Here is a 23,578-nt window from a genome sequence, read left to right on the forward strand (position 1 = left end):
TTTAGCTATTTCAACAAATTAACTGTAGTGGGGGTTGCTTATTTAAAATTAAGATTCACGGGCTCCACCTAAGACCTATTTGATCATAGTCTTGAGGGGGTGGGTAATTTCTGTGTAATTTAAAGTTTGATACCTATGAATTTATTTAATGTAATTGTTAGACATATGTTATATATATTTTGCAACAGTACAAATAACATTTAACAAATTCCAGCACTCTTTCCCCCATTTCTTTTTCTTGCCCCCTGAAATCCTTTATAGTTTTCTCTCCCACCCCTCAAAAAAATAATTTTCTCTCCTACTCCTCAAAAAAATATAATTTTCTCTCCCACTCCTCAAAAAAATATAATTTTCTCTCCCACTCCTCAAATGTAGTTTTTTGTTTTGTTTTATTTTTTAATGTTCACTTGATCCCAACACTGACTGTCATTTCATTTTGGTAGTCTCTGGCATAGGAACTCGGCAAGCAGCAATATGAGCAATTACTGATATTTTATCTAAGATTAATATTGAGACAATACATCTCCATTCTTTAAGATTGGATCTCTATAAACTTCTGGTTTTTCCATGAAATTAGTAAGTATGTTTGAGAGGTTTCCACAGAAAAACAAAAATTTCCTTACAGGGCACTGTGTACTTGAAATGCTCACCGTCAATTGGCAGGTGAGGGCACAGTTCCTCAATTTCTTCCTCCTCAAGTGGGAATCCCATGTTTTCAAGAACATCATCTAGTTTACTGACATTTACCTTTCCTCCTTAAGAAAGAAAGAGATAAGAATAAAATAAATTTGCATTTATGCCAGAGAGGGAAAAAATGGTCGTATTAATTGACCAACAGAAACAGGAGGTAAAAAGCAACGTCACCAGAAAGGTAGGTCTTGGAATGATCAAAAGAATTAGTTAACGATAAGGAGTGTAAAAATTCTCCCTGTCAATTTTCCAGAAAATACTACTACAGCAATTTCTAGGGTGAGTTTACCCAGAAGAAAGAGAAGAGCAGGCAAGACAGGTGAGTTATAGCAAAGAGACAACCAATACACAAATTTCTCACCATTAAGTAAGACTTTAAATTTGCAACAATGACAAAATAGCATATGCAATTTCCCTAAATGTGATTGTATACAATTAAGAATGCCAGCTCATTAAAAAAAGAGTAACATAATTAGCAATCTAATCATTGAGAAAGAAGAGAGATTCTAGAAAAGTAAATCCAAAAGTCTGAAGATGTTTTCCCTTCCCCAGCATGCTTCTCACTCACCTCTGTATGTCTTCACTCCATCCATCAATCTATTCTTATACACCTTTTTATTATCTGTAACATAAGGGCCAATTTAGTTTACAAGATGTGGAAATTGAGACAGTAATACTTATTTTTAGATTTTATAAGTTATTACTAGTTATAATCCAAAGAAGGAAGCAAAGGACTAAGACTCTCAAGGTAACTATCATTCTCTGGCATCTGAAGTACTATTGGTGGAACTCCAACACATTGAAACAGATTTTTTTCTTTTCTTTTTTTCTAAAATGTCCCTTCTTTCCCTTCTACAACTGTTTTATCACCTTTTTCCTATCTTCGGCTTTAGACTTGTTATAGACGCTGGTTCCAACATTTAAAAACGTTTATCCATAACAGCACTACCCCAAAGAGAACATTACTCCTAAATTGAGATTTAAATGGTAAGGACAGAATATTTTTTGTCAGAAGTTGCTCTTTTTACATTTATTTTTCTCTAATTTTAAACATTGAGTTATGATTGACACAAAGGTTGTGAAGTTTAAGATACACAACATTGATTTGATATATTCATACTGTAATATGATTGCCATTGTATCATTAGCTAATTCCCCTATCATGTCAAATAATTATTATTTCTTTTTGTGTTGGGAACAATTAAGATCTGGCTACTCAGCAACTTTAATGTTTACAATACAGTTTTGTTGTCTATAATCACCGTATTGTGTACCACATCTTCAGGACTCATTTACCCACTAGTAAGTATGTATCCTTAAGCAATATCTCTCCATTCTTTTATTACTCCCCCTGCTTCCCAGCCTGTGGTAACCACCATTTCACTGCATTGCTGCTATAAACACTGGGGTGCACGTGCCCCTTCAAATCACTATGTTTGTGTTCTTTGGATAAATACCTAGTAGTGCAATTGCTGGCTCATAGGGTAGCTCTATTTTTAACTTTTTAGGGAACCTCGATACTGTTTTCCAGAATGGCTGCCCCAGTTTGCATTCCCATCATCCTCAAGAACGGTGAGGTCAAAGAGATTGTTCCCATGTTCTCCTCTAGGATTTTGATGGATTCCTGTCTCACATTTAGGTCTTTTGTCCATTTTGAGTTTATCTTTATGTATGGTGTAAGAAAGTGGTTCAGTTTCATTCTTCTGCAAACTTCCAAACTCATTCTATGAGGCCAGCATTACCTTGATCCCAAAATCAAAGACCCCACTAAACAAGAGAATTACAGACCAATATCCCTGATGAACATAATGCAAAAATTCTCAACAAGATATTAGCCAATCAGATCCAAAAGTATATTAAAAGGATTATTCACCACAACCAAGTGGGATTTATTCCTGGGCTGCCGGGGTGGTTCAACATCCACAAATGAATCAACGTTGATACACCACATTAACAAAAGAAAGGATAAGAACCATATGATCCTCTCAATAGATGCAGAAAAAGAATCTGACAAAGAACAGCATCCTTTCTTGATAAAAATCCTAAAGAATGCAGGGATAGAAGGAACATTCTTCAACATTGTAAAGGCCATATATGAAAGACCCGTAGCCAATATCATCCTCAATGGGGAAAACCTGACAGCTTTTCCCCTAAGGTCAGGAACACGACAGGGATGTCCACTTTCATCACTGTTGTTCAACACAGTACTGGAAGTCTTAGCCTCACCAATCAGACAACAAAAAGAAATAAAAGGCATCCAGACTGGCAAAGAAGAAGGCAAACTTTCACTCTTCACACTCTGATATTTCTTCCTTCTGCTAAATTTGAGCTTGTTCTTTTTTTTCTAGTTCCTTTAGGTGTAAAGTTAGATTGCTTATTTGTGATCTTTCTAATTTCTTGACATATTCATTTATCTAAACTTCTCTAACAGAACAGCTTTTAAGGCATCCCATAGGTTTTGGTATGGTATATTTCCATTTTCATGTGTTTCAAGGTATTCTTCGATTTCCCTTTGATTTCTTCAAACCATTGATTCGCCAAGAGTGTGTTGTTTAGTTTCCAAATATTTGTAGATTTTCCAGCTTTCCTCATGTTGTTGATTTCCAGTTTCATACCATTGTCTTTGGATAATGTACTTATTTCACTACTGAAAGCAGAGCATTCAAGTTTCTTACTATTATTGTATTGTTTTCTATTTCTCCCTTCAGATCTGTTAGTGTTTGCTTAATATATTTGGATGCTCTGATGGTGGGTTTGTATATATTTATGATTGTTATACCTTCTTAATGATTTTACCCCCTTATCATTATATAATGACTTTGTCTCTTGTTACCATTTTTGGTTTAAAATCTAGTTCATCTGATATAATCATAACTATACCTGCTTTCTTTTGGTTTCTACTCACATGAAATGCCTTTTTTCATCTCTTCACCTGAGCCTCTGTGTGTCCTTAAAGCTGAAGTGAGTCTCTTGTAGGCAGCATACAGTTGGATCTTGTTTTTATCATCCAATCACTTTTGATTGGTGAATTCAATCCATTCACATTAAGAGTAATTATTGGTATGTAAGGATTTACTAATGCCATCTTATTCATTGCTTTCTGGCTGTTTGTAGTTACATTGTCTCTTTCCCCCTCTGTTTCTGCCTACCTTTGTGAATTGGTGAGTTTTGGTGATGGTGTCCTCTGATTCCCGTCTTTTTATCTTTTAAGTTCATCTAAATTTAATTTAGGTTTTTGTTTTGTTGTGACACCACAGGTTTACATAGAATATCTTATAGATAAAACAGTCCACTTAGGCTTATAGCAACTTAATTCAATCACCAGCAAAGGCTTCATCCTTATACTTCTCCCTTTCATATCACTGATGCCACTCTACCTATTTTTAATATGTGTGTTTGTTAACAATGTATAGTAGCTCTAGTTATTTTTACTACTCTTCTTTTAACCTTTATGCTACAGTTGAGTGATTAACATACCATCCTATTGTAGAATTAGAGTTTTCTAAGTCTAACTGTGTATTTTTCACCTTTACCAGTATGTTGTGCACATTTTAAGTTTTCATGTTATTGGTTAGTGTCTTCTCATTTCAGCTTAATAACTCCTTTCAGCATTTCTTGCAAGACAGGTCTATTAGTGGCAAACTCCCTCAGCTTTTGTTTGTCTGGGAAAGCCTTTATTCCCCCTTCATATGTAAAGGATAACTTTGCTGGATAAAGTATTTTTGGCTGGCAAGTTTTATCTCTCAACACTTTGAATCTGTGATTAAACTCTGTGGAGTTTCTGCTGAGAAATTTGTTGATAGTATATAGTGGGGGCTCCTTTCTAGGTTACATTTGTTTTTTTTTCCGCCCTCTTTAGAATTTTTTTATCATTGATTATTTATTTGTTTATTAAAGATTTTATTTATTTATTTGTCAAAGAGAGAGAGATCGATCATGAGCAGGGGGAGTGGCAGGCAGAGGGAGAAGCAGGCTTACTGCTGAGTAAGGAACCCAATGTGGGACTCAATCCCAGGACTCTGGCATCATGACCTGAGTCGAAGGCAGATGCTTAACTGACTGAGCCACCTAAGCATCCTATCATTGACTTTTAAAAGTCCCTATCATTGACTTTTAAAATTGAGATATAATTGACATATCACCTGTTAGTTTCAGGTTTACAACTTGATATTTGTGTACACTGCAAAGTTATCACCACAATAAGTCTAGTTAATATTGTTTTTTGACAATTTTAAAATAATGTGTCATGGAGAAGGTCTTTTTGCATGGAGATAATAGGGTGATCTATTAGCTTTGTGGACTTGTATGGCCAGATCTTTCCCCAGGTTTGGGAAATTCTCGTTATTCTATTCTTTTCTTTCTTTCTTACAAGATTTAAAAAAAAAAGTTTATTTATTTATTTAGAGAGAGTGAGTGTGAACAGGGAGGTGGGGTGGGAGGAGGGGCAGCAGGAGAGGGAGAGAGAGAATCTCAAGCTGACTCCAGGTGGAGCTTGACTTGGGGCTTGATCTCACAACCTTGCGATCATGACCTGAACCTAAATCAAGAGTCTGACACTTAACCAGCTGAGCCACCCAGGTGCCTCTCAGCTATTATTTCTTTAAATAAATTCTCTGCCCCCTTTCCCCCTTTTTTTCTTCTGGAGACTGATTATTCTAGTATTTGTCTTTTGATGGAACTCTGTAGCTCATATAGGCTTTCTTTGATCTTTAAAAATCTGTTTCTTTTCTTCTATGTTATTTCAAAATTTCTATCCTCTAAGTCATTTATTCTTTCTTCCATCTTGTATGCCCTGCTACTGATGCATTCAATGGCATTCTTCATCTCATTCACTGAATTCTTCAGCTCCAGAATTAGTTTGGTTCTTTTTCATAATTTCAATTTCTTTGGTAAAGAACTCATTATGTTCATACATTTTATTCCTGATTTCATTGAATTTCTTTCTGAGTTTTCTTGTAGCTCACTGAATTTCTTCAAAACAATTATTTTGAATTCTTTTTCCATTAGATCTCAATATGCATGCCTTTGAGCTCAGTTGCTCGAGAATTATAATTTTCTTTTTGTGATGTCATATTTCCTTGATTTTAAATATTCCCTGTAACTATGTATTGCTGCTTTTGCGTTTTTTAAAAAAGATTTACTTACATATTTCAGAGACAAATAGAGAGCAAGCAGGGGGAGGGGCAGAAGGAGAGGGAGAAAGAGAACTCTAGAGCAGATTCCTCACTGATCCCAGAGCTCCGTGTGGGGCTCAATCCCAGGATCCTGAGATTATGACCTGAGTGGAAATCAAGAGCTGGCTGCTTGGGACACCTGGGTGCCTCCGTCGGTTAAGCATCTGCCTTTGGCTCAGGTCATGATTCCAGGGTCCTGGGATTGAGTCCTGCTTTGGGTTCCCTGCTCAGCGGGGAACCTGCTTCTCCCTTTTCCAGCCGCTCCCCTTACTTGGGCTTGCACTCTCTCTCTGGCAAATAAAGAAATAAAATCTTAAAAAAAAAAAAAAAAAAACAGAGCTGGCTCTTAACCCTCTGAGCCACCCAGGTGTCCCACTGCTTTTGCATTTGAAGAAGCAGACACCTACTTAACTCTTTGCCTATTACCTTCAGATGGGGTGTTATAGTCTATGGTGTTGTTATTACGAGTTTTTCCTTTGTCTTTGTGAAGTTATGCTTCCTTGACTCTTGTTCACTTTGTAGCTAAATTTAATTTTAATTTTTTCCAATTTTTAAAAATTTGAGCATAGCTGACATATGTTACATTAGTTTCTGGTATACAACATAGTGATTCAACAACTCTATATGTTATGATATGTTCAGCCCAATGTGGCTACTGTCTGTCACCATGCAATGCTATTATAATACCATTGACTATATTTCTATGCTGTGCCTGTGACTTATTCATTTCATAACTGGATGACTGTATCTACAGTTACTGTACTCCCCCTCACCCATTTTATCCATCTCCCACCTTCCCCCCTCTGGCAACCATCAGTTTGTTCTCTGTATTTATAGGTCTCATTCTGCTTTTTGTGTTTAATCTTTTTTTTAAATTCACATATGAGTGAAATCAAATGGTATTTGCCTTTCTCTGTCTGACTTACCTCACTTAGCGTAATACCCTCTAGGTCCATCCATGTTGTTGCAAATGGAAAGACCTCATTTTTTTATGGCTGAGTAATAATCCATTATACACACACACACACACACACACACACACACACACATACCACATCGTCCTCATCCATTCATCTGTCAACCTTGGGCTGTTTCCATATCTTGACTATTGTAAATAATGCTGCAATAAACATAAGGGCGCACAAACCTTTTCAAATTAGTGTTTTTGTTTCTTTGGGTAAATACCCAGTGGTGGAATTATTGGATCATATATACTTCTACCTTTAATTTTTTGAGGAACCTCCATACTGTTTTCCACCACGGCTGCACCAATTTACATTCCCACCAACAGTGCACGAGGGTTCCTTTTCCTCCACATCTTTGTCAACACTTGTTATTTTTCGTCCTTTTGACTCTAGCCATTCTGACAGGTGTAAAGTGGTATCTCAGGGAAATGCAAATCAGAACCACAAGGAGATGTTACCTTACACTTGTCAGAATGCCTTTGTGGCAAAATTTTAAGCTTTTATATTTTTTCCTGGTTCTTATAATGCACCAGGTTGGCTAGTGAAAACTTTTGTTTTCCACTAGGTGGCGCTATAGCTTAAGTTTATGGTTTTCCCCCTTGCGACTCCTGGTAGCTTGTTTTCTGAGCATAACTTCTGTAGCTCGCTGAGGGATACACCTGTGACCTTGCACAAGGAGCAAGCAGCAGAATACAGGGAGGTGTGGGCTTAGCATTTGAGCACTGGGGATGCCTAACAACTACAGGGCGATCCCAAGGTATTGTACTCCCAGAGGCTCGTGGGTTGACTTCCTGCTGAGCGCAATCTTTTTAATGTCAACTGAAATCTTTGCCTCTTTGCCAGTCAGAGAGCTCCCACCTTAGTGCTCTAGTGCTGGTCCTGCTCTGCTGGGGTAGCCAAGCATGCACTCACTGCTTTCCTTTCCCATGTGGGAGAGGTCGCTGTGGCCAATGTATCAATCCCCTGGGGGAGAGTGGTGCCGGGAAAGTTTCTCTCACTGCCTCAGCAGCAAACAAACTCATCTTTTTCTTTGTTTCGTTTTCTCTGATGGTGTGCTGGAGTCTCCCTCCAGGAAGGCTGGACTTCTTCTGAAAGCTCTCATGCCTGGGTCAGCACTCACCTGATTTTGCCTGACAGCAGTGAGAGAGGTGTAGGCAATTTTGCTGACTGTGTTGGTTCTGGGGCCCTGTACAGAGGTTGCCTGTTTCTTACCAGTTACACTGGTGAGCGAGGCTCCTCCTGGGTCCCTTGGAGTAAGGTGTTAGTCCCCAAAACACTCACACAGGAACTCCTGTTTGTGTGTGGGTGTCCAATTCATTGATTAAAAGGGGCGATTAAAGAGAACAACTTACATGCCATGTTGCTGATGTCATTCCTTTAAAAAATTTTAATAGCACTTTAAAGAGTTACACTTCTAGAATTTAATACAATAACTCAGTATTCTCTGAAATCCACTGCAATGCCTGAAATGCTTACCATCCAATGGCAGTATGTTCAGCAGCTCCTGGCTTTCTCTCCTTGTTAATTCAATTCCTACGTTTTTCAGATAAAGTTGTGTGTCACTGGCATTAATTTTACTACCTTTAAAAAGATGGGAAATATGGTATGTGAATATTCATATATAACAACTCTAAGATAATTATAATAAAACAGCAGTATCTCAACTCGCTAGAGATGTAACTGCAGAAAAGCAAGGACACAATGAGGCCTAACTGCATCACAAGAAGGGGTTAAAAGATAACATGTTTCCTTTAAGCCTTGTCAAAAGAATGCTTTTATTAATGCTCTAAAAAAAAAAAAACAGGGACAAGCCAACCAGCCTATAATAAAATAACTTCTTAAAAAAATGATACTTCTAAAACCACAGGTAATAAAAAGTCCATCTATATTCTTTCATTATTTTTAAAGATTTTATTTATTTATTTGACAGAGAGAGAGAGACAGCCAGCAAGAGAGGGAACACAAGCAGGGGGAGTGGGAGAGGAAGAAGCAGGCTCAAAGCAGAGGAGCCTGATGTGGGGCTCGATCCCAGACCGCTGGGATCACACCCTGAGCCGAAGGCAGACGCTTAACGACTGAGCCACCCAGGTGCCCCAATCCATCTATATTCTTAAAAAACAAACATCATCAGCATATTGGTAAAATAAGGCTTGTGTATAGTTTTGAAATACTGGGATATACAATTAAAATATGGTATGTACATACAACAAAGGATCTTGATTTTACATCTCTTCACCATTACTTCTCACTCACCAGAAAATAAATTTGCTGTACCCATAAAGGAGTTCAGTGCAATCTTTCCATTATCTGAAATACAAATCATAAATCATATGTTAACAAAATATGTATTGCTATTGGGAATAGGATCCCTTTTTTCCATGAAATTTTCTAAGTCGTCATTCCTTACATAGAGGAAATTTGTTGATTTAAACATTTTCTTTTATATCCAACCACATTATAAAAGTCTAAAGAGGGTGTTTTAACAAACACTAAATTAGATCTTTAATTCTTTAATTCTTTTCCATTTGATCCTCTTCACTTAATGGATATCTCTTTGGTGCCATATTATTGGTCTAAAGTGAAATATCACTGAGCCTCTATTTCAACCCAACATGACATCCATATTTGTTAAATGAGAATATGATTGCCTCTAGTTGTACTTTACATACCAAACAATTCCAAACCTTTTCTACCTCCTTATTTGGTTTTGCCAATTTCTGACCTCTTCTGACATCTATTTCACTAACTTCTATTGTTTTCCTCTGAACTGCTGTTTTGTTTCTCCTAGCTAAATTTAAATCTACCAGTGCCCTATTGGTCCTCTGACAATATTGAGAATAATAACCAGAAGTCAAGTTTCTCATCTTTGAGGATTAGAACTGTCTAAGTACTTCTTTCTAATTGAAGCTGAAAAAGAGTACTCAGATTTCATGAGAAGACTTCAAAGATTTTTCTGACAGGAAGTGTTAAGTGGTAAATGAAATACTCACTGTCACTTTTCAGATGATTGCGTAGATCTTGGATTTCTTTCTTTTCAAGGTCATAGTTCAAGTTTTCCAGAATGGTTTCTATTTTATTCTCTAAAATTTTCCCGCCTTAATAAAGAGGTGAAATAAAAATGTGAAATTATGCCTAAAAATATTAAAAGAATTCTGGTTAAGTTTTTGCACCAAACCCTGATGGGAGGGAGAAAAGCAAAGTTGCAATGCAGATGTTCAAGGAAAACACACAACTAAGGTGGCAGGGGGCAGGGCTGGGGAATGTGAAGAAAAGAACATGTCCCTTACACATGGTATAAGACACTCTGTTACAATTTGTTATAGACATCTAAAGCAAAGAAAATAAATGAGGCCAATTACTCATTCTTCACTTATTATTCATAATGGAGGAATATGTCAGAAACAATAGCCATAATTTTGGCTACTTAGTTTGAAATCTGCCATTATAACAGTAAGTTATTTCTACAAATTTACTGGTTACTCGAACTTGAGTTATAAGTCATAAAGGGGAATGAAAAAGGTTAATAATGTAACTGTTTAAATATAACAGAGGGGTTAGAAATATGGGTTCAAATCCTCTTCCAGTGTTCAAACTGTGTGACCTTACACAAGTGAGTCAATATCTCCCACCTGTAAAATCGTGCTAATATAAGTACATAACTCTTAGGATGTTTATGATAATTAAATGAGTTGCTAAATGTAAAGTATTTAGGACAGTGTCTGGCATTATAATCAAGAGAAATTAGCTATTGTTATCATTAAGCAATTAAAGGGATTTCCAAAAGGAAATGTGAAACTTCAAGATTTCATTTTTACTTTACTTCTTATTACGCTTATCACTCACCTGGGAAAGTCTTTAAACCATCCAGCAACCGACTGCGATACACCTTTCCATCAGCTGTAAGAACAGTCATAATTGATCTTATGGAGAAAGTGACACAGCAATTCATAACAAGAGTACAGACTTTTTTTTTTAATGACATTTAATTTAGAACGAGAGAGTGCGTGAGTGGGGGTAGGGACAGAGGGAGAGAGAGAGAGAGGGGAAGCAGACTCTCCGCTGAGTGCGGAGCCCCACGCTGGGCTCTATCCCAGGACCCCAAGAGCATGACCCTAGCTGAAACCAAGAGTTGGACGCTTAACCAACTGAGCCACCCAGCTGCCCCCAGACTATTTCATAAAGACAATAATGTCACACGATTGGCTTTACAAATATATCTAATTTCTTATCCACACATCCTTATCGTCCTTGGTTTTAAGAATAAAGGGGAAATAATAGAGTAAGGTTTTAAATTTATCCATTTTACTGTTCTGAAACTTTGGATCTCTTTGATTTGACACTTTTTACCTGACTTCCTCCCCCCCCCCCCCCACTTCTTTCTCTCTATGCTTTAGGACTGTCAGACTTTTCAAAATCAATATCCTAAACTAAAATTTATCAATTTTAAAATCTTAATTTCTTTATGAAGTTCTCAAGCTAAATCCCAGTAGAGTCAGCTCCATCTACAACAGCCTCCACAAGGGCACAGATTTTTGTCTTTATTCCCATAACCTAAGAAGTGCTCAATATATACTGAATATAAATATACACTTAATAAATATTTAATGATTCCCCACCTACCCCAACAATATATACACTCAAACTACATTCTCCTAAAGGCACAGCAGTACCAGAAATGCTCACAAGTAATTGGCAGAGTTTTCAGCAGCTTCCAGAGTTCCTTAGGTGTGAGCTCTATCCCTATGTTTTCCAAAACATCACCTACTTCATCGACATGAACCTTGATTCCTTTGAAAAGATGGAAATTATGACTGATGAAAAACTCAAGAGTGATGAATGCTTCTAAATTATGAATTTCACCTAAGTTTAACTGCAGAATTGAGAGCAGGGTTGATACAACTGCCGAGTCAAGACTCTAAGGGAATATCAAAAACAGAACTAAATCTCGTAATTCTAGGAAGGAAAAAAATACTTTTTGAATGCTCTAATAAAAGTGGGATAAATCAACACTCTGAAATGGGAGTTGTATAAGAGACCAGAACCACTTATATAAACGACTATATAAATAATTCTATAAAGATGGCATCTATATTACTTTTTATTTGCCTATGTGATAAGGTATTCAGAAAAAAGATTTATACCAATGTTTTATCATGCCAATTATTGTGGTAACACAGATTTTTGGTTGTTCAAACAATGGAAAGTGATATGCATTTTTTGAAAAAAATTCCAGAGAACACAGGGGATTTTACTAAGACATAAAAATTCAGTAGTTTTGCTCAAAAAGCATATAGCCCCAAATCTGGATCATTGTATACAAGATACCATTAATATACCAAGAAGAATAATAATGTCAGTATTAAAGGAACAAAATGTTTAAAAGCATAACAGAGAAGCATCAGAATATTGCTACTTATGATGACTTTTTCCTATAAGCTTTCACTCACCTCTGAATGGCTCTACATTTTTCATGAGCATGTTCAGTTTAACCTTTTGATCTGTAAGATAAGGTACAAATGAGACCCAGCCATAATGACTCAGATCCAGAAAACATTATGAAGACTTTATATTGCTGAACAAAACACTGAAATTTAGAAACTTATCCCAATTTGTTCTATAAATGTATCCCAGATAAGCATGGAATTGAAGGATCAAATTCTAAACACAATAAATGAAGAAGAAATTGTAGTATCAAATACCAAATTCTATAATAGCAGAACTAGGAAGTTTTTGTTTGTTTGTTTTTAGTTTCAGGTGTACTATTTATTGATTCAACATTTCCACACATCACCCAGTGCTCATCACAAGTGCCCTCCTTAATCCCCATCACCTATTTAACCTATCTCCCCACCCACCACCCCTCTAGTAACTATCAATTTGTTCTCTATACTTAAGAGCCTGTTTCTTGGTTTTTCTCTCTCTTTTCTTCCCCCGATTGTCTGCTTTGTTTCTTCAACTGCACATGACTGAAATCATATGGTATTTGTCTTTCTCTGACTGCCTAATTTTGCTTAGCATAATTCTCTCTAGCTCTATGCATGTCATTGCAAATGGCAAGATTTCATTCTTTTTTTATGGCTGAGTAATATTCCATTGTATATATATATACATACCACATCTTCTTTATCCATTCATCAGTCGATGGACATTTGGGCTCTTTTCATAATTTGGCTATTGTTGATAATGCTGCTATAAATATCGCAGTTCATGTATCCCTTCAAATGAGTATTTTTGTATTCTTTGGGTAATACCGCAGTGCTAGGAAGTTTTAAAAGCACTGCTGGACCTGCTTTCCATGTGGCTTGTTCCACTTTAGAATCCAGGAGTACTATGATGTTTGGACCCTGGGATCATGACCGGAGCCGAAGGCAGATGCTTAACGACTGAGCCACCCAGGCTCCCCGACATCTTCACTTTGCCACTTAGCAGCCATGTGGCTTTGACCAAGTCAATTAACTTCTGTGACTGACCCTCAATTTCCACATCAGGGAAGCTAAGATAACAATCTACTTTTCAGAGTTGTTTTGAGGACTATTGATAACATATTTCAAGTGCCAAATATTGTTTGTGGTATACAGCAGGCACTTAATACTTTATAATTATTGAGGAATGATGTCAGCATCATGGCAGCATAAGACATTCCTCCTTTTTGTCCCCCTTTTTAACAACTAAATTCAGCATCCATCCATGAACAAAAGTATCTCTGTGGGCATTGTGGGATCTAGCACCATACGCCAAGAAACCCAGTAGGAATTTGCCCACATGGGTATTGGCTAACAAGGAGATAGACTGTAGTACAGGCTGCAGAATCAGCAGGAACTTGCAAATCAGCCACAGCCCCTCTCAGCTGTGGTTGGGAAATCCAGGAGAGTGATGACTTGGGCAGACACCCACAATGGGAATGCTTTGTGGAGGTCCAGCCTTCCAGAGGAGAGATTCCAGCACTACACTGGAGCAAAACAATATGAGTTTGGATGCACTGGAGAGGGTAAGAGGAATCCTGCCAGTGCTGCCCCACCCCCAAGGCAACACAGTGCAGGGCTGCACTAGCTGGTGGCAATCTCTCCCCAGGATGGGAGACAGGGGAGGAAGAGCTATGAGTTATTTCCTAGCTACCCCAGTTGTGTGTAATGCTGCTAGAAAAGCCAGTTTCCCTCCTGCAGCCCCCAAAGTGTTGAGGTGGGACCTGTGACTTGGGAAAAGAACGAGATCAGGAATAGGCAGATAATATTAAAGAGCATTAAACAAATGTGGTTTCTGCGGACTGTCTTCAGGACTCAGTAGGGACGCCTGTCCATGAACTGCTGGAAGAACTTCACTTGAAGAACCCCACACCTGGTCTATGGGCACCACCAACACCCATAGTGCTAAACTCCCACCTCCCCGCAATTCTGCAGCAAGCTCCCTGTGCATGCTTGTGAATGTGGTGGTGAGAGTAAACAGGGAGTGCCCTCAGAAAACACTCCTGGGCTGCAGGCATGGGAGAAGCCACAAACTTGACCTGTAGCTCCATCTTTTGGGAAAAAAAAGAAAGGTTTTCTTTTAATAGCCAGCCTGACGTGTTCTAAGAACCAGAGAAGACATAAAGCTTAAGAATTCCACCACAAGAGGGAGCAAGCAGTGTGGAGCAGGTGTATCCACACAATGCTGGAGAAAGCCCCAGAAGTAAGCAGGACCAGTGAAAAGTATCTCCCACCTGAAGATAACCTTCAAGACAAGTAAAGGTTTGGGGAAGTGATTTCTTGTCTTTTCTGCCATTATATGTTCCTTCTTTCAGTCTACTTAAAATTTATGGTGATTTATGGGATTTTTACTTTTTTCTCCCCCAACTGTAAAATTTCTTAACTTTCCTTTGTTTCATTTCTCCACCTGCTTCTTAGGTCTGTCAATTTCTAGTTGGCATCTAGGAATTTAGTCCTGCAGGGGAGAGTCACTGTTTTATCAGATTACTGGCTTCTGATTTAAACACTAATGATCTGAATTAATACTTTTTTTTTTTTTTAAGATTTTTTAAAATTTTTATTTGACAGAGAGAGACAGCCAGCGAGAGAGAGAACACAAGCAGGGGGAGTGGGAGAGGAAGAAGCAGGCTCTTAGCAGAGGAGCCTGATGTGGGGCTCGATCCCAGAACGCTGGGATCATGCCCTGAGCCGAAGGCAGACGCTTAATGACTACGCCACCCAGGCGCCCCTGAATTAATACTTTTATCCATATGAATACCTTCGGAAGTTTGATTAGAGGAGCTCACTCTCCCTAAAGGCACAACAACATGCTCACCATCAGTTGGCAGATGGTTCCGCAGGTCCTCAAGTTCCTCATCCTCCAGCTCATAACCCAAGTTTTCCAGGACGCTTTCTATTTTAGAGGTTTGACACCTTCCACCTCAGGGAGAAGGAACAGGGGTAAAACATAGGAACTGATATCCAAGAAAAATACTGGCTTTATTCACACACCAATGGAATAAAACCACAGCACAATGATTAAAAAAAACCTGTTTAGGGCTACATATGGGACAAGTTCAACACATTCCACAACAGAGATTTATTTGGAAGCCAAGAATAGAATATATTCTGCCAATCTCATCTCAGGGGTCCTTAATAAAGTTTGCAGGAAAGATGTATTTAGAAAAAAATCATATATTGTATAAATTATATGTAATTGTATTTATATATTAATTCCACATGCTACTTTTTTATATTATAAACTATATATATAATACATATATGGTGAACCTCATTAATTATGTCAGACGATAACTGGAGCTCTGGATACAAACAGATTTTGAAACTTTTTCAGTGTCAGAGAATTATCAATTATCACATTGGATGTAGTTGCACGTGAAGTAGATCTACAGGCTAATGGGATAATAAAATCAATAATCTAATTATTGTGTAATGATAAGGCCTTTTAAAAGTTAAAGTCTGCAGATCTTAGTTTTATTTGCCCTCTTACTGAGATTCTCACTTACCAGGAAAAGCTTTTATATAATCGAGCAATGTATTTTTCTCTACCTTTCCATCAGCTGTGAAATAAGACATATTTAAAGTAAGAAAAAAAGTTATATGGACAGTCAAAAAAAGAGTAGAAAGCATAATTTCATAGATACATGCTTTAAAAATATCTTCTTAAGTTCTATGCCTATATTTCTCAAGCCCACATACCTCTTCATAAGTTAAAAAAAAGAGAGAGAGAGAGAGAGAGATGAAGGGAAAATTCTTAATGTGGACAGTATGACCATTCTTCTACACTGGAACAGAGATACCTTTTTCCCCACTCTGATTTCGCCTTCTCTGTCCTCTACTACCTGCTAAGTTAGCCTTCTTTTTCTCTTTGCCCTGATTAAGCTTCATTAATCTCAGAGTGATGATACTTTTTAAAAAAAAGACTTTAAGTTATCTCTACACAGAACATGGGGCTCAAAATTACAACCCTGAGATCAAGAGTCACATGCTCTACCAACTGAGCCAGCCAGGCACCCCCAGAGTAATGATACTCCTAATGGCAGGAGCCAGGTTTGAAGATATCTTAGCCTCTCAAAACTATAAACCTAAATGTCAAAGTTATAATTTCTTTACAACTGAAGGCTGATATTTTTGCATTTTAGATTTTTATGGGAGACAAGATGGGTCTATTCTTTAGACACGCTCACATGGTAGGTTACACTAGCACAGAGATACTCCGTACATACACAGTGGTATATAAACTACCCACCAGTAACCGGCAACATTTTCAACAGCTCCCAGAGCTCTCGATCTGTGAGCTCTATCCCCATATTTCCCAGTGCTTTGTGTATGTCCTTGGCTTCAACTTTTCCTCCTTTAAAAGACAGGAATAGTAACAGATGAGAATGACCTACTGAACCCAAATGATGAAGTGTCTAAGCTTGCCCCGGGTTATCTACAGTTTTCAGAAGTTATTTCTTGAGTTCTAAATAAAATACTTATTTCTAATGTTCTTAATGACCTCAGAGGAGTTAACCCAGATCACAGTAAAGGAATATATAGGAGGCAAAGTGATCTAAGTTATGTATAGGCAGCTACCTAATCTAAATTGTATTACTATCACTAAAATCTGTTACTCTTCACTCTGCCTGACTTGTGAGATTATCTTCACTGTCCGCATTACTTGTATCCCTGTCAAAGTTTCACCTTAAAATTTACTGGGTTGCAGTAAACGTTGGTTAAATATTTTAAATGAAAGAACAGGTCTGTTGCCCATTAGAATGAATCGCAAAATAAAAATGAAGTTTCAGAAAATACAGAACTTGTTATAGAGACAGAGCACCACAACATTTTTGCCAAAACATAAAAAATCCAATGTAATCTTCATGTCATTAGAATCAAATTTTAAACATTAAAAAAGTAGAAGTTAAAGGTCAATGCCAGAATGAGAAAACACAACCTTAAGTATGTATGTGAATGTGAAATATTTGCATTTTAGTTTTACATCTTTTCACAAAACATCTTGCTCACCTGTGAATTTCTTTATTTCTTTTAGCAGTTTATGCAGATCAGCCATCCCAGAAGCTAAAAAATAAGCCATAATTCAGACAGATATAATTGTGCACTGATTAAGAAAGATTGTCAAATAGAGCAAAAGAATTTTTCCTTCATGATTTGTTGTTGAAGACACATACACAGATAAGCATGAAACAGAAAACTACTCTCTAAAAATGTTAACTATTAATTTCATTATTTGTTCTCTGCCTTCTTTTAATATCTCAGTCTCTACACATCATGAAACATCTCCCGCCTCAGGCTTGTTCTCTTCACTTGATACCACCTACTATACCAGATCCCCAGAACAAGAGCAAAGACTTCCATTTGGAATTTCAAGTCTAGCTATTTCCCCATTTCCAGTACTGACACTGCCAAGTTAGCTTAGTTTTTTGCATTTTTTCTAGTAGATATGTTCATTACATACTCAAAGATTGTGAGTGCCTTTAAATGAAAAGAATGTATGTATTCTGTATCCCACCTAGACATCCTAGCCCAACAGGCAGCATAATCCTTTGCACGTAGTAATATTAAACACTTTAAAATTAAACAGTGAAATGGAACATGTTAGAATAACAGAATTAAGGTCTTAATCAGGATATTTTTCCAGGACTGCAGATGCAGTACATTTTAGGGCAACCCCCCCAACTTAGAAATTATGCATCTTATTAGCATTTCCTTACCAAAACATACGCTATTTATTACTATGGAATCCCATTCTTCCTTTGGGGTAGTTTCCAGAATGCCCTCCCCATACACTTAGTTCACAGATTTGCCCCTTGGGGGCTCATGCTACATGGACAGCACAAGGTCATTTTACATAAAACTTCCAGTGAACTATCAGTTAACACCTACTCATTACCATAACTGGAAAGTCCTTGTTGAAAGCCTTGAATAGTAGCTAAATAAACATATTACTCAATTAATTCAATTTCTTATTCATTCAACAAATATTTATAGAGTATCAAATATCTGTATACATATGCTATGCACTGGGGATACAGCAGTGAGCAACGTCGACATGGTTCCTGTCCTCACAGAGCTTTCATTTATTACTTATTTCACTATGCCTAGGTAAGAAGACACTTTTTTTTTAATATGGAAAAACATGAATTTTATTGATGACACATCTTCCATTTAATTTGTGAAACATCACTGTGACTTATGACAGTCGTATTTTTGTGTTCTTTACTTGTAATTTATTAAGATTTGCATTTGAAAGGGGCAAATAGACCACATTATATTGTTGCTGACAATATTTGATAATCACTGATCATTCTTTGATTAAAATATAAGAGTCAGGGGCGCCTGGGTGGCACAGCGGTTAAGCGTCTGCCTTCAGCTCAGGGCGTGATCCTGGCGTTATGGGATCGAGCCCCACATCAGGCTCCTCCGCTGTGATCCTGCTTCTTCCTCTCCCACTCCCCCTGCTTGTGTTCCCTCTCTTGCTGGCTGTCTCTATCTCTGTTGAATAAATAATAAATAAAAAAAAATTTAAAAAAAATAAAATAAAATATAAGAGTCAGGGATGGGATACATATATCCTTTGTGAGTAAAGGCAGGAATATAGGCTGCAGAAAGAAAAAGGACAGAAAGTCCAGGCCTATAAGATACTTGAAGATGAATGTCTGAGAGACAAAAAAAACAGTGACGTAAGGATCATGTGCCATATGTAACTTCTGTAAGAATTCCTATCCTCCAAGTATCAATCCAAAAAGCAGTAAATGATGGATAGGATTGAAGTTCTTTTAGTAGCCTGCTTAAAATATAGATGGCATAAAATCTAAAATCATTAAAATAGCAACAAAGTTATCAAAGATATATCAAGGAAGAAGAGTGTAGACAAAAATATGAATAGTAGTTATCCTCACACATCTGAGACCAATTTGGTATTATTTTCTAGGAATCTCCAGGGACACTATCAAATAATCCAGCAGTTTCTGGCAAAGACTTATGCTTACTAGTTGATGTTGGATAATTTCTTTTTTTTTAAATGTTTATTATATTATGTTAGTCACCATACAGTACATCCCTGGTTTTTGATGTAAAGTTCGATGATTCATTAGTTGTGTATAACACCCAGTGCACCATGCAATACGTGCCCTCCTTCCTACCCATCACCAGCCTATCCCATTCCCCCACCCCCTCCCCTCTGAAGCCCTCAGTTTGTTTCTCAGAGTCCACAGTCTTTCATGAAGAAGACACTTTTGATCTTTCTTTCGGCTTCTCCATCAGGACACATTTTCAGAAATCTCTCTTTTATTTTTTATTCTAAGATAGCAAGGAAAATTTGTGCTGATTTCACAGGATCAACAGCAAAGGTATAATAGCTGATCATGTATATGACCATAATGGGAATCATTGAGGGATGCAGAGTACTATTTACTTGATCTGGGTTTATAAATGCTTATCTTTGCTCCATATGTACATAATATTCTCTAGGCTGAGAATTAAACCCAAGAGCTTCTCACCTATCAATTATTAATTGGAGATCTCAGTCTGGATTTTAGTTATTTAATTTCTTTTCTCAGAAGAAAATAGTTTGATCAATTTGTTAGCTCGGGTAATGTTTCAAAACCTTTTCTTTTCTTTTCTTTTTTTTTTTTTCACTATGCACAAGTATTTATTTCCTCTTCTTCTTGGAAACCTCAATAAAATGATAGGAAAGGAATAAAAATGTAATCACTCACCAAAAAGTAACAATATAGGAGAGGAGATACCAGCGAACATGAAACTTCACAAATATTTAGAAATTAGAAAGCAAGTAAGGTAGTGATAACTAATTTAGCAGAGCTGAGGAAAGGAAATTATAACATGAAAGCTTATGAGGGATTAATAATGAAATGTCATAAGTGAAATGTCTCTGACAGATCGTAAACTCAAGTGAATAGGAAGTAAAGCAAATCCTTTCTGGGGGAGTACATTTCATTTTAGGTCTCAAAGAATTATCACAGTAATTTTTCAGTGACATTGAACAGCATACAGGAGATAACCAAACACATAGGGAAATAAGGACACCATAAGTGAGAATCAGAAGGAACAACAGAGAGAAAAGAAAAACCCACAAATAATTTACTAATTGGAATTATGAGACCAAGATCATAAGATAACTATGCAAACTTGAAAATACCTGCAGAAAACTAAAAAAACATGAACTATCAGATTTGAAAGAGAACTAAGTCCAATTTCTGGAAATCGAGAATAAAAAACAAAACAAAAGAATACATGACAAAATACAAAAAAGAATATAAACAACAGGAATACAAGAAATGAAATCAAGAGGTAAATAGCTAGATGCAATAGCAGACAAGACACAGCTGAGTGAGTGTACTGGAAGTCAGGTCAGCAAAATCCAGAATGACCCACAGGAAGAAAAATACAGAATATACTAAAGAGGGGTTAAGTGTCACAGAGGATGGAGGAAAAAGGTTTAATATACATTTAATTGGCGTTCCAGGGGGAAAAAAGGACTATGTTGAAGAGACAGTGGCTGAGAATGTTCCAGATCTGATGAAAGATTCTAATTCTCAGACTCAGAAGTCCTAAAGAATCCCAGGGAGAATAAGTGGAAAGAAATCCATTCCTATGTTCCACATTATAGTGAAACTTCAGAACTAAAGAGAGATGTTTTAAAAGAAAAGAAAGATTTTTCTCCAAAAACCAATACATTCACAGCTGACTTCTCATCAGCAGCATTATAAAGAAGATGATAGTGGAATGATAACTTCAATGAGCTGAACAAAAATAACCATCCACCAGAGTTTTTAGAATTTTAAACCAGAGAAAATATCTTTCAAAAAATAAGGGTAAAATAAAGATGTTTTATGCCAAAAACCTCTCCCAAATCATTGTCACTAGCAGATCCTAAATGAAAGAAATTACTTCAAGCAGAAGAGAAGTTATCCTAAATGAAAAGTCTGAAGTAAAAGAAAGAATGAATAGCAAAGAAAAGGCAAAAGTGGGTAAATCTGAATGAATATTGCCTTTATAAAACATTGCTCTAATATTTTGCTGAGGTAAAAGAATACAAAAGATAGTATTAAAAGACATGAAACAACATTAACTTAGGGAAGGGGGAAAATGGAGTTAAAATGTTCTTTTAAAAAAAAAAAAAGATTTCATTTATTTATTTGAGAGAGAGAGAGAGAGCATGAGTGGGGGAGGCCCAGAAAGAGAGGGACAAGCAGACTTCCTGCTGAGCAGGGAGCCCACACGGGGCTCGATCCCAGGACCCTGAGATCATGACCTGAGCTGAAGTCAGACACTTAACCCACTGAGCCACTCAGGCACCCCTGGAGTTAAAATGTTCTTAGGTCCTTGTACTATCCAGCAGGAAATGAATTTGGAGGGGCATTAATCTGCAAGATTATATGATTTTCTTTAGCAAGGCTCAGCAATAGAAGTGAAGATCTGAATGACCAGGATGACCAAATGTTGGGAGTTTTATAGAGTAGGTATGGCGGAGAGAGTAGTTGGACAGTGAAAGAAGTAAAGTTAAAAGACAGTTATGTATGGAAAGAAAATGTGGGGCTCCATCCCAGGACCCTGAGATCATGACTTGAGCCAAAACCAAGAGTCAGATGCTTAGCGAGCTGAGCCACCCAGATGTCCCTAGAAGGCTGTTTTTTAATGTATGTATGTTATGTAATCTCTACACCCAGCGTGGGGCTCAAACTCACAACCCTGATATCAAGAGTTGCATGCTCTTCTGACTGAGCCAGCCAGGTACTCCTAGAAGGCTATTTTAAAGAGAAGGTAAAACATTGCTCTTTAAAAGTTCCAAAGGTAGACCAGGAAGGAATAACGTAAGCCAGTGCCAAAACACGGGGAGAAGGCATCAGGAAGTTGGTATATCACAAAGGTATAGAGGAACTGTTGGTTCACAACCTTGAAAGCTTCCTGGATGAAATCTAAAACTGGCCCCCATAAACAGAGGGCAAAGAGAGACCAGAGAAAGAGGCAGACCACTCCACACTGGTAGGTGGCAGATTTAATAAGCAAGGGAACTTACATACAAAGCTTCTCCTGGGTGGCTGGAAGATGAGTAGATCTCTGCATCTACCCTCCCGAATCTTAAAAATTCATATAGAGGCCTTAACTGGGTTCAGTCATGTATACTGTCCAGATGACTTCAAAACACGTTACTCCCTCAAGACTGCATCCTTGAACATGCCTCCCACTCTAAGAATGGTGCGCAGAGCATATATTCCAGGGACAGGGGAGGAAGTGAGGAGCCTCTGGTTGCTTGGGTCTGGCTCGAGGGTCAACCAGTAGCCACACCCTTTTGATTATTTCCTCCAACAGGAATGTATAGCTGGGTGACAAGACTTTTTTTTTTCTTTTTCAAGTTTTTATTTAAATTCCAGTTAGTTAACATACGGTATAATACTAGTTTCAGATACAGAATTTAGTGATTCATCACTTATATACAACACCCAGCGCTCATCACAAGTGCCCTCCTTAATACCCATCACCCATCTAACCCATCCCCCTGTTCACCTCCCCTCCAGCAACCCTCATTTTGTTTTCTACAGTTAAGAGTCTATTTTACAGTTTGCCTCTCTCTTTTTTCCCCCTATGTTCATCTGTTTTGTTCCTTAAATTCCACATATGAGTAAAATCATATGGTATTTGGGTGACAAGACTTTTAAAAGATATTTAAATCACGTAGTTAATCTGAAATTAGAAACCTCTTCTCTGTGGGTAATAAGCCCTCTTTTAGCCTTTTCCAAGTAAATACTTACCACCTATAACTCACTCTAACACATTTACCATGCACCCTGAGATTAATGAAAATACATTGAATCAAAATATTCTTTTGTGTTTAAAGAGTTAAAAAGAGTTAAAAAGTCATATTAACACCCAAACACATCTAGTTCCAGGAATTCTCAAACATAAGATTATAAATCTAAATTTCCTGTAGAAGATCTCTAATATCTATGATGCTCACCATCAGTTGGCAGGTTTTGTAACAAATCTTTAAGTTTCTCATCTGGGAGCTTGATTTTCATGTTTTCTAAAATGTCTTCCAGCTTACTGACATCAACTTTCCCACCTAAAGAAAGAATAAGGAACACAAGAGAAATTTAATGACTTTCCTGAAGGAGAAAATTTCAATGAATCCCCATACACCGTGGGTAGCAGCAAAAATATCAATGACTCAACATATTGAAGTGTCCACAAAGGCGGACAAAATGAAATTAGAATTGTAACCTCTTCCTTGGTCTTGAGGACAATCCTACAAAGTACAAAT

The 23,578-nt window shown here is 37.3% G+C and overlaps 1 protein-coding gene across 1 annotated transcript in view; it reads right to left on the reverse strand.

Moving 5' to 3' along the window:
- EFCAB3 (EF-hand calcium binding domain 3) overlaps positions 1–23,578 on the reverse strand; it is a 209,054-nt gene that overhangs the window by 92,076 nt on the left and 93,400 nt on the right. Inside the window, exons 59-71 of the mRNA XM_048212646.2 lie at positions 23,276–23,380; positions 17,302–17,355; positions 16,541–16,645; positions 15,798–15,851; positions 15,107–15,211; positions 12,277–12,327; positions 11,513–11,617; positions 10,673–10,726; positions 9,820–9,924; positions 9,083–9,136; positions 8,306–8,410; positions 1,259–1,312; positions 651–755 (exon numbers count right to left, since the gene is read on the reverse strand). Coding sequence (XP_048068603.2) covers positions 651–755; positions 1,259–1,312; positions 8,306–8,410; positions 9,083–9,136; positions 9,820–9,924; positions 10,673–10,726; positions 11,513–11,617; positions 12,277–12,327; positions 15,107–15,211; positions 15,798–15,851; positions 16,541–16,645; positions 17,302–17,355; positions 23,276–23,380 — 1,056 coding nt within the window. The remainder of the gene's footprint in view (positions 1–650; positions 756–1,258; positions 1,313–8,305; positions 8,411–9,082; positions 9,137–9,819; positions 9,925–10,672; positions 10,727–11,512; positions 11,618–12,276; positions 12,328–15,106; positions 15,212–15,797; positions 15,852–16,540; positions 16,646–17,301; positions 17,356–23,275; positions 23,381–23,578) is intronic.

Source organism: Ursus arctos, unplaced genomic scaffold (assembly GCF_023065955.2).
Source record: "Ursus arctos isolate Adak ecotype North America unplaced genomic scaffold, UrsArc2.0 scaffold_24, whole genome shotgun sequence".
Taxonomy (NCBI): Eukaryota; Metazoa; Chordata; class Mammalia; order Carnivora; family Ursidae; genus Ursus; species Ursus arctos.